The 12,840-nt window shown below is 45.6% G+C and overlaps 1 protein-coding gene across 2 annotated transcripts in view; it reads left to right on the top strand.

Moving 5' to 3' along the window:
• LOC146810887 (uncharacterized) overlaps positions 1-12,840 on the top strand; it is an 898,367-nt gene that overhangs the window by 751,805 nt on the left and 133,722 nt on the right. For both annotated transcript variants that reach the window (XM_085617928.1, XM_085617929.1), the window contains exon 26: positions 3,592-3,738. In XM_085617928.1, coding sequence (XP_085474054.1) covers positions 3,592-3,738 — 147 coding nt within the window. The remainder of the gene's footprint in view (positions 1-3,591; positions 3,739-12,840) is intronic.

Below are 12,840 nucleotides of genomic sequence, written 5' to 3' on the forward strand. Positions count from 1 at the left end.
AATTGCCGTTCAGCTTGCAGTTAGAGCAACGGAAGCTTTGAAGGTGTCACTACGCTGTTCTTCTATTAAAATGCAGCTTTCAGTGCGCAGCTTGCTGTTTTGGCAACGGAAACTTTGAAGGTGTCACTACGCTGTTCTTATATTAAAATGCCCCTTTCAGTACGCAGCTTGCTGTTAATTGCCGTTCCTTCTTCCTTTAAAATTCTTTCTTATTTAAAAATGCCGCTTTCAGTACGCAGCTTGCCGTTATTAATTGCCGTTCCTTCTTATTTTACAATCCGCTTTCAGCCCTATCAGAGTGCAGTCAGATGTGCAGCAGGTGCAGTGACACCGAGTCTTGCTTGAGCGATGGCCTAGCAGCAGCACAGCGGCCACAGACTGCTCTAAAGTCAGCCGTACCAAAGTGCAGTCAGACGTGCAGCAGGTGCAGTGTCACCGCGTCTTGCTTGAGCGATGGCCTAGCAGCAGCACAGCGGCCACAGACTGCTCTAAAGTCAGCCGTACCAAAGTGCAGTCACACGTACAGCAGGTGCAGTGGCACCACGTCTTGCTTAAGGGATCCAGATGAGTGTTTGAGCTTTTATTAATTGCCGTTCCTTCTTATTATAATACCGCTTTCAGTGCGCAGCTAAAGGTAATGCTTGCAACGGAAGCTTTGAAGGTGTCACTACGCTGTTCTTCTATTAAAATGCAGCTTTCAGTGCGCAGCTTGCTGTTTTGGCAACGGAAACTTTGAAGGTGTCACTACGCTGTTCTTATATTAAAATGCCGCTTTCAGTACGCAGCTTGCTGTTAATTGCCGTTCCTTCTTCCTTTAAAACTCTTTCTTATTTAAAAATGCCGCTTTCAGTACGCAGCTTGCCGTTATTAATTGCCGTTCCTTCTTATTTTACAATCCGCTTTCAGCCCTATCAGAGTGCAGTCAGATGTGCAGCAGGTGCAGTGGCACCGCGTCTTGCTTGAGCGATGGCCTAGCAGCAGCACAGCGGCCACAGACTGCTCTAAAGTCAGCCGTACCAAAGTGCAGTCAGACGTGCAGCAGGTGCAGTGTCACCGCGTCTTGCTTGAGCGATGGCCTAGCAGCAGCACAGCGGCCACAGACTGCTCTAAAGTCAGCCGTACCAAAGTGCAGTCACACGTACAGCAGGTGCAGTGGCACCACGTCTTTCTTAAGGGATCCAGATGAGTGTTTGAGCTTTTATTAATTGCCGTTCCTTCTTATTATAATACCGCTTTCAGTGCGCAGCTAAAGGTAATGCTTGCAACGGAAGCTTTGAAGGTGTCACTACTCTGTTCTTATATTAAATTGCCGCTTTCAGTACGCAGCTTGCAGTTAGAGCAACGGAAGCTTTGAAGGTGTCACTACGCTGTTCTTATATTAAAATGCCGCTTTCAGTACGCAGCTTGCTGTTATTAATTGCTACTCATTCAATACTACTCGCTCTCTACTACTCTCTACTACACACACTACTCTCTAAAACTCATTCTCTACTACTCACTCTCTAATACTCTATACTACTCACTCTTTACTCCCTACTAGTCACTCTCTACTACTCACTCTCTACTACTCACTCTCTACTACTCACTCTCTACTACTCACTCTCTACTACTCTCTATTCTCTTCTCTCTATTCTCTACTCTTTACTCTACTACTCACTCTACTACAGACTCTCTACTACTCACCTCTACTACTCACCTCAACTACTCTCTACCCTCTACTCACTCTTTACTCATCTATACTACTCATTCTATGCAACTCACTCTACTACTCTCTACTACTCAATCACTACTAATCACTCTCTAATACTCACTCTATACTACTCTCTACTACTCACTCTACTTCTCTACTACTCTCTAATCACTCTCAACCGCCCTCTACTGCTATCTACTCACTCTCTACTACTCACTCTCTACTTTCTACTACTCATTCTCTACTACTCACTCTACTACTAACTACTACTCACTTTCTACTACTCAATCACTATTACTCTATGCTATCCACTGTACTACTCACTCTCTATTACTCACTCTCTCCTACTCTCTACTAACTCTCTAATACTCTCTGCAATTCAATTTCTACTATCCACTCTCTATTACTCTAATACTCCCTTTCTGCTACTCTAATACTCAATCTCTACTACTCACTCTCAAATACTCACTCTATACTACTACTCTCTACCTCTCCACCTCTCTCACTACCACTCTCTACACTTGCTTTAACATAAACGAAGGCGAGACCTATTGCATTTTCAATGCTTGTGTTTATTTCCCCCCCGCCCCCCCCCGAACAATGGGCCTCATTTACGAGGAATTGGCGTAGGGCAGCACATCAAGTTTTCTTGCTGCGCTGTCCTACGCCAATGTGAAACGGGTGGAATGCACCGTATTTATGAAACAAGGTGCATTCCTGTTCTTTACCCCTGCGCTGATTAATTTGTTGCCTAGTTCCAACCTAAGCACCTTTGCACCAGGGTGCCTCCATTGCAGGCAGGATTGTTTTTGTGCAGGGAGGGGCACCTTCCTGCACAAAAACCATTGGGAGAGATGTATTCCTCTTGCTATGTGTGCTGCAGAGATTGTATGATAGAGGCACGCATGGCTTAATCACATGTGCCTCTACAACGCAGCTCGAACCCCAAATGCGTCCTAAAGACACATTCCTTTACCATGCATGCCTTTATCACACAATTTCATGGTAAAGCCATGAATGGTAAAGGGGTATGTGTGGCTAAAGTCGCCACTTCTCTGAACCCCTCCCCCGCCCTACAAACTCCCTACCTGCCCCCCTGTCCTGAGGCCCAAAACCTTCCTCCGATCCCCTCCTACTCACCGCGCTGGCCCTAAAACTACACCAACCCCTTCCACTGCCCTCAGGCCTAAAACCTTAACCCCTAATTTAAAAACCTATGCCGACCTCCCATAGCCCTAAAAACTACCCCGCCCACCCCTAAGCCCTAAAAACGACTCCGCTAGCCCCTAAGCCCTAAAAACAACCTCAACTACCCATTCCCCTGCCCTGAGGCCTAAAACTCTGCTCCTTTAAATACACTACCCAACCCCCTCACACCCCACGCTGTCCCTATAACTACCCCGAACCCCCCATTGCCCTTAGGCCTAACACCCTAACTCCTAACTAAAACAAGCATTTGCAATGCAATAGGTCTCGCATTTACGTGAGTTTGAGCTATTGACATTGTAAATGACAATGCCTTTTATTTTTGTTTCTGTTTTTAAAACATAAATAAAAGGCATTGTTATTTACAATGCCAATAGCTCAAACTCGCGTAAATGCGAGACCTATTGCATTGCAAATGCTTGTCTTATTTGTTCCTTGTGTGTTTTCAGTCTGTTGCTCTGGGTCAAAGTCTAATGAGGAAAAGCAAGTGCCAGTCCCCAAAAATAAGTGTTGGTGGGCCCCACCTGCAACCAGCGGCTCAAATTAATCACTGGATATATTTATGAAATAGATAATATTCATAAAAATCTTTGCTGATATGCTTCTTACACAAAGTTTAATCATTAGTGTACACTAGAGACCTAACCTAGCATGTGCCTACAGTGCCTACAACTTACATCTGCCTGATTTTTCAGATATTTGGAGTAAGATCCCAGGAACTTCGCAACACAGAACAAGAACTAGCAATGAGAGCTGACAGTCTTAAACATGCATGGAGAAAACTAAAATTGTTGCCAAATGCTGAAACAGAGGAACCATCACAATTTGACAAGGTGCATACGGTATGTATTTTTGTTGACCACTGCAAAATGAAAAGGTTTGTAACACTGAGCCAGTACAGACTGATTGCATATTCAACCTATTGGATGGCGATAGAGGATCCAAACATTGAGTCCATTCTCTTGAAATTGCAGTTTTGGAGAATTTGTTGATAGAGCTTCAATGCTTATTTAAAATAATTACACATTGTAATCAGTAGTATTTACCCTTTGACAAAACTCCAAGCATTTCTTAAGTTTAGATTTTGCAGTATGTTGCGAACATAGTAGGTGCTGATTGTGACCAGGAAGCAGCTTTGTAGAGAACAAAGTTTTCAACAAGATAATTATGTAAACATTCTAATAGTGTTTTAATTTGAGTTCTTTGTGCTGCTTTCCTTTGGTAATTTGGAGGAAAGGAACACTTACTGATATGTGTAATGTGATTACTACATTGAGTGACTGCTATGACTGCAGTCAGTGTTTCGTACATAGAGATTCACAGGGAAAGCCATAAACACCTTAACCCATGACAAAAGGGTTAGGTAAATAGGTCCTCAGGACAAAAGCACAGCACATGAATCAGAACTGAAGGAAGAAGATAAACACCAAAGACAACTGTGGGCATCATAAAAATTAAAAGAACACAACCTATTATATAGTGGAAGAAAGGTCCATGGCAACCAAGGGTCAGCGATTAGTAACAAACAAGTAATAGGACTGGACTGGGGAACAGATTAAATGGTTTAGGGGGTCAGGATAAACCCCTCCTGAGTTGTGAAGGTGGGTAGCTTGACATTCATCAGGATACAGGGTTGAGTCACAGTTTTGAAAATGTCATCATCAAGTTTAACAAAAGTTTTATCTTTCCAAGTAGGTATAAATAATGCAGGCATTTGTGAGTTATTACAATGACCTGTATAAATCTATGGTACATAGAGGTGAAAGACTTCCATGAAGGGCTGGGAAAGCGAAGGCCAATACACGACCAGAGATTTCTCCTGCAAGATGAGATCACAGTTGAGAAGCCCACAGAGGAAATCTCACAATCCCAAACTGTTAATACACCAGGACCTGTCTTCACAGGAGAGACTGCATCTTGTAAACTTATTTGAAGAAGGTTTGAGTTAGGAAAGACTGCTCCCTGGTCTCAATTAAGCGATAATAGTAATCCTTTTTATGGAAGTTAATCACAGAAGAAATGTGCTTACTATAATCCAATATCCTAATTAAACATTGAATTGAAAATCCTAAGCAAAATACTGACTAAGAGGCTGCTCCTGGTAGTTACAACCAAAGGGGCAGATTTATGTTCCCTGGCGCATCCCTGCAAATCAGCATGGATGCGCCTGGGAAGATGCGTCACGAAAGTTTACCCTTGCGCCACAATAGATGCACCGCATTTACAATGCAGCGCATCGTGGCGCATGGATAAACAGATGCGTGACGAATCTGATGGCGGAAGGTTGGCGCATTGCTGGAGTTGCGTCGCAAGCGCGACGCAGCTCCAGCAAGGCTCGGGGGTGCCCTATCGTTACAATGCTGCGTCAATCCATACGCCTGCTTCAAGCAGGCGCAGGGTTTTGACGCAGCATGGCCGGAAAAGTGACTGAGTGAAATCTTGTAGAGTTCACTCAGCCACTTTTCGGAGGCGTTCCTGCACCGGAACGCCCCCCCTGTGCAGGTACGCCCACATGAGGCTTTACAACGTGACGCATCTCCCTAGATGCGTCCCGTTGTAAATGGGGCGCAACATGGCGCAGGGTTTACGCCGTCGCTGCGTCACTAAAGTGACGCAACAGCGGCGTAAAAGTGGCGCAAGTCCGTTATAAATCTGCCCCAAAGTATCCAAGAAAGAGTGAGGCTTTCTGCCATGCAAATCACAAGACTAAACATATGCAAACTCCATGTTAGGCTTCCATGGGCAAAAGAATCAGATCACCCACCGGCAGTTCTATCATTTGTTGAAAAGAAAGTGTTGCTTCGCTTGAATAGCAATATCTCCTTCAAACGCTTAAAGCTTTTGGGGTAGTCCTGTCCTATTACTAATGGATGCAGCTGGTACATTTGGAGCCAATGGCAGTTGTGCGTGTCAACAGAGAACTACTGTGAAGTTTCAAAATAAGAAGCGAGTGTGGCAGGGGTGTCCTTTTATCCCATTCATTATTGCCGGCCGGCATTGTGAGAACACCACCACTGATTTGGGATTTTCGGTGGAGAGGGGAGTCCCAGGAGAGGACATCACTGTACATAGATTATGTCCTCATCTACGAAGTGGACCCGGAGTGCACTATCCTTGAACTCCTGCAGCTACTTGGTGAATATGGATCTACTCTGGATACAGGACCAGCTGGTATAAATCGAGAGTACTGCAGATCAACAAGTGGGACAGTAGAATATTCACTCAAGTCAGAAGGGATTCCGACATCTTGGGATGGAGATCCCTGGGGATTGGGGCACTTTACCAGTGCAATCTCCACACTGTCATGCCACGTTTAAAGGAGATTATGAGGGATGGAGAAAGCTGCCCTTGCCTGACTGAGGTCACTCACAGAACAAGGAACTATCGATCAAACTGAACATTCAATCTATGAGTATAGAGGGAAAAATGTCTTCCTGGTGGACATAAGCGCAGTAACCGAGACTTGGTGGAATGCTTGCTTGGCAATGGGGTGGAAGTAAACGCTCAAATATGAAACCGCAATATGAAAAGGGAAATTGCTGAAAGAAACAGTGAAACTAAGGTAATTTTGGAAATGGTATCTGATGATAATATCCGCACATGTGTACATGGCAGGACCGGGGGAGACAAACTTTTACTTTTTTGTGGAACTGAGGGAAGAATATGAAATGGCAAAAATACAGAAATACCTATATGTCCAACGTTGGCATGCTGTTGCATCACATGCCATAGGTCAGGGGTTGTGCCTGAAAATAGCACCAGGAAAAGAGGGGTAATAGGAGATCACATTGCAAGGGGCACCACATCACCTAAAAGATAATCATGAGTAATATACTGGACTGTCTGGGAGGCCTCAAAGAGAAATGGTACAAGGCATTGGGTGGACATTGACTGGGATGCTATCCTGATGTGCTCTGGGGAGGTGGAGATAAAAGCAGCCCTGAGTTGTATTGTTAGACTTTGCATCCTTGATCCCTGGTGTTGTTTTCCCCCCTAACTTTTTGCCTTCAACCATCATGTTTTCGGACCTCTTTTTTCTGACTTTTGTGCTTGTGCTTTCTGCTTAAATCATGGTAGATTTGGCTTATAACCAATTGGTATATTTCAATTACTTGTAGGTTTCAAGTAAGGTGGCACTAACTGTGCCCAGCCCTGTAGATTAAATGCTCCTAGTGGGCCTGCATCAATGATTGTGCCAATCACTTAAGTAGCACTTTAAACATGTCTCAGGTCTGCCATTCCAGCCTGTGTATGCAGTTTTTAAAACTGCCAAGTCAACCTAGCAAAATAAACCTGTTGTCATGCCAAAACCATCCTTTTTTTATATACATATAGGTGATCTCTAGGGTAGGGTTAAGTGTATTTACAAAGTAGGACATGTACTTTTAAGTTTTACATGTCCTGGTAATAAAACACTCTTAGATTTGTGTTTCACTACTGCAAGGCCTGCCTCTCTCATAGGATAACATTGGAGTTAACTTATTAAATTTAATAAGTGGTAATATCCAAATGGGAGCAGGTAACTAGTTCATGTTTGTTGTCTTTGGAATTGTAATGAAACATCCCCTTTTATAGTGGTCAAATTTTAAATTAATGTTTTGAAAATGCCACTGTAAGAAAGTTTAAAACCTATGGAAGGCCTGGGTCCATATGCAAACTAGATGGGACCTCTAATACTATGTATACAAGAAAGTATCTAGTTGCTTGAATTCGCTAAAGAATTACACAAATGACGAGCTGATGTCATAAATCCACAATCTCGTGTGATTTATTCCACTTTTCTTTTAACTTTTTTAGAAAAATGTTGAGTACATTTTTATCATGTCATCATAAAAGACAATGAAAAATTCAGACAATTTGCTGACAAAAACATTTCACAAGTGTACATAAAAAATCAACAAGTGGTACAAAAATACATGAATTATACAAATTTGAATGCACAACGTAGAACACCAGTCCTTGACTGAAAAGTAACAATCACACTTGGGCGGAGATTGGACAAAATATACAAACATTGAATGTGTAATGTCTCCTGCCTGTGTGTACAGCTCTAGGACCTTTGATTCTTAGGGGTCTATTAGTATGGCGGGTGTAGGCACCTGCGCGGTGCTGGCGGTGGCGGAAAATGCTTTTTACCATATGCCAGCAGCGGTCCTAAACACCCGCCATATTAGTATGGCCAAACATAGCCCATTTCCTGTCTGCCGCGGTGCGATGCGAACCGCCATCAAAGTGCGCCCACCACCACGGCAGTGGGAGCCAATGGAGACTCACCGCCGTGCGGAATGACGTCCCATCCGCTCTATAAATCAGGATGCCCCAAACAGCTAGTCGCACCGCAGCGGAGAAACCGTCCAACCAGAGACGGCGGAAGCACGACAGCGAAGCGCGAAACCAGACTCCCCGTACCCTCCATCCCGTCCCGAACGCAATAGATCCAGCTCTACACGTCTTCCCCGTGCTGTACCTGATACATTACCAGCAAGTCATGGACCGTCGCGGACGACGTCGTAGGTACGCAAACACACAACCACGCACACAACCCCAACACATTACCCAGGTGCAAATATAGGGTTCCTGTCCACACCAGACACCGTGGTGGGGACAGGAACACATCCACAAGTGTACAAACACATGTCCTACCTGTCACCAAATCACCCCTCCGCATCCAGGTCACCCATCTACCGCGATCTTGAAGTAATGTCCCGGTCACGTCACGGCTGCGGTGAAGACGCGGTAAAACATGCGCACAATGCAGAAGGCAGGGACAGCGCCAGGCATGGACAGCGCACAAAGATCACAGGGCCACACCTCCACACACTAGCCCCCCCAACATGAAGGGACATGCCATGTGCCCCTCCTGTGCTTCCCCATTCACAATAACCAGCCAGGTGAACCTGCACCACACACCAAACAACTAGGGAGACAGCCTCAGCAGGTGTGGCTGCAGAGGAACACACAGCACAGAAGCACAGGCCCAGGGAATCCACACACCATAACAACACCACACTCATGGCAAGACAAGTGAGTCCAAGCACAAAATGAACACACACACAGATAATGAACAATCACTTTACTGGACACACAGCCTGCCAAGTCACACAGACATACCCCACACTGACACACAGCCACATACACAGACCACATGCCAGCAGCAATGGAGTACAACAAATAGGAAAGCTAAAGTGAGGTGCACACAAATGGAAGGCCAAGGAGCTAACCACCAAGCATGTGTACATCACATGCAAGAGAAGGAACATATAATAACACCCTCAGCCCATCAAATCACACATGGCAGGCACAGTGAGTGAAGTCAAACCACAGTCACCTCGGTGCAACAACTCAGAGAGACAGTAAGGCAACCCATGTATAGGCACAGGGATGAAAGGAAGGGTATGAAGTCAAACAGTGAACACAAACAGTGAACAGCCACACATCTGTATCAAACTACTTGACAGGAGTATGTCAGCAGCACAACACACAGGGCCCATTGCAACACTCCATGACTGTCAAACACAAGTAGGAATTTTCGCACAACACCCCCCTCATCACACCTGCAGCACACAACACCAGTGTCAAACACACAGAAGGGTGCCAATAATGTCCAGAAAATACACTGACAAACAATCACACTCCCTGGGGGGTATCCACAAACATCACACACACACAGGGATACCTGAACCAATGTTTGCAAAAGAACAACAGCCAAACACATAATTAAACAAAAACACATACAACCACAACAAGACCAGACACGACCTGTGCAGCAAAACTGTTGAAAGGCAATGGGAGCACAGGCAGAATAGGAGTACACAACCTCATCAGTCAGGAACAATGCACAGACAACATACCACCACACAGACAAGAAGTGCACCATCACAAAACAATCATGGATACAAACTGGGAGAAATGCCCCTACAATGACACACAGACAGACATACCACACTCACCACCTAGTCAACATGGTGTCATAGTGTACCACATGCCTGCACATGCACAAGAATGACAAGAGACAGCTCAAATATGAGAGGAGAAAACACCAAGGATACAGCTAACACAAGCACAGGAACTAGAATAGACCTAAATTCATGTGACAGACACACAAGTAAGGCACACCACACTGGCAACACACATCTGAATGAAACACACCACAACAACAAAACACACACACACACTGACATACAAATAGAACACCACACACAGAGCATCTGTCATCTATAAGAGACAATACAGCCCAAACACTGCACACAGACACATCACACACACAACAGATGCACATGGCAATACATCACATTGAAAACACAGCAGGACATCAGGGGATGCACAACAGGCAAGGACAAGGCAACTTATACTCACAGCACTGCATGCACAACAAGCAGTGTGTGCACACCAAACATACCAGTTACACACAGATATGAGTGACACGCCATGAACACCCACTACAACAATCAAAACAGCACACAGACAACATCACACTCAGGAAGTGAAGCAGTACCTCAGCAAACATACAGCTAACCCAACATCCACAGATGCACAAGTCTGCGACCCCAAAGTGGAAACAACATGACCAGAGGACTGTGCAGCACAATGAGCAACCATGACTGGAAAACAGTGCAAGAAAACCAAATATAACCAATTGGGAAAATGTCCTGAGTGGCACATTGCTCCTGTGCACAGATCTGTACCACAAAGCACAGTGTTACAAATGAAGTGATGGGGAGGTACACACACAGGCAACCCAAGGGGACAGCTGATATGAAAGTGAAATGTTGTGTACGTCAGTAGTGGACATGGCAGGAGTGTACATACACAAATAGATGGAGTGCAGACTCACAATGGGTAGGCATCTGAAGCACAGATAGGGGATGGTATGACACCACACACCACATGCCATAATGGAGGCAATAAAGTCCCATGTGACAGCAATGCATGAGAAAACACACCCACAATGTCAGTGTGGCTGAGCAGGTCTGCACAGTGACCACAAACAGTATCAAGACACATGGCTGATCAACAAAACACAACACTGACTTGACAGTCACACACTCTGCATACTCACAATTGTCAAAAACAACAAGTAGGAGTCAGCCAGAACTTCAAGGACACACCAACACACTGCACAGTGCACAACATACAACTCACACATGTGTACACAATCACAATCACAGGGCTGAGCAATCAGACAAACAGGCACTCTACTCCTGGGTGACACATGTGTGTAGTTGACATTGCATGGGCACACACACATCAACAGTCCCGTCAAAGTCAACCCCTTCACTCTGCACAACTCTTGACCACCCAAGTGCACACACTGAAAGTAACCCATGTGACTAGGATGACTGCCCATCACAAGATGAACATACACCAACACTGCTGGGCACACATAAAGTAAGATCGCACAGACAAGATTTTCCTGGCCAGCCTGCCTTCAATCCTGTGGATAGAATCCCACTCTGTGCTGGCAGTGCCTCCAAACCTGACATGTGTACAATATAGCTAACATGAACAAAGAATGATAATGATAACGGTATTTCATATAAACCACCATCATTGCACCCACAAGCATCAGAGCCAGGAAGAACTGAAGTCCCTGTCACCCCTGTAAAAACTAGTAAAAGTGAGACAAGCTATTGGCAAGGATGAAGTGGCATACAGAGCATGTGTCACAGTAAGGACACTGACAAACCAGACAACAGGAGTAATTGTCTTTATTCACACATTGCACAGATAGGCACCAATATTAGACAAGAAAAAGGCCAGTGGCCAGCACAATGTGCAGAGTAGTTACACGAGAAGCTGCACAGGCAAGTGGCAAACAGCAGTGAACAACAAAACCAGTGGCCAGCACAAAGTGCAGAGTAGTTACATGAGAAGCTGCACAGGCAAGTGTCAAACAGCAGTGAACAACAGGGCCAGTGGCCAGCACAAAGTGCAGAGTAGTTACATGACATGAGAAGCTGCACAGGCAAGGGGCAAACAGCAGTGAACAACAAGGCCAGTGGCCAGCACAACGTGCAGAGTAGTTACATGAGAAGCTGAACAGGCAAGGGGCAAACAGCAGTGAACAACAAGGCCAGAGGCCAGTCCAAGGTGCAGAGTAAGTCCATAATAAGCTGTGCAGGCAAGGGGCAAACAGCAGGGAACAACAAGGCCAGTGACCAGCACAAAGTGCAGAATAGTTACATGAGAAGCTGCACAGGCAAGTGTCAAACAGCAGTGAACAACAGGGCCAGTGGCCTGCACAAAGTGCAGAGTAGTTACATGACATGAGAAGCTGCACAGGCAAGGGGCAAACAGCAGTGAACAACAAGGCCAGTGGCCAGCACAACGCGCAGAGTAGTTACACGAGAAGCTGAACAGGCAAGGGGCAAACAGCAGTGAACAACAAGGCCAGAGGCCAGTCCAAGGTGCAGAGTAAGTCCATAATAAGCTACACAGGCAAGGGGCTAACAGCAGGGAACAACAAGGCTGGTGGCCAGTCCAAGGTGCAGAGTAAGTACATGAGAAGCTACACAGGCAAGGGGCAAACAGCAGGGAACAACAAGGCAAGCGGACAGTCCGAGGTGCAGAGTAAGTACATGAGAAGCTGCACAGGCAAGGGGCAAACAGCAGGGAACAACAAGACCAGTGGCCAGTCCAATGTGCAGAGTAAGTACATGAGAAGCTGCACAGGCAAGTGGCAAACAGCAGTGAACAACAAGGCCAGTGGCCAGTCCAATGTGCAGAGTAAGTACATGAGAAGCTCCACAGAGAATGTGGGTGACTGTACCCTGCCATGGGAGTTACAATGGGTAGTACAGGCACCGCTGTGGGCGAGACAGGTGTGTGAGGGTGGCTACCACTCGGACTTGGCTGTCAGTCTGACTGGGAGATGGCTGTGTGTCGGCGACAGTTGGAGGACTGGACCGGGGAGAGAGAGGCCCAGCTGAGGTAGAGGCATCAGT

The sequence above is a fragment of the Triturus cristatus genome, chromosome 7 (genome assembly GCF_964204655.1).
Source record: "Triturus cristatus chromosome 7, aTriCri1.1, whole genome shotgun sequence".
Lineage (NCBI taxonomy): Eukaryota > Metazoa > Chordata > Amphibia > Caudata > Salamandridae > Triturus > Triturus cristatus.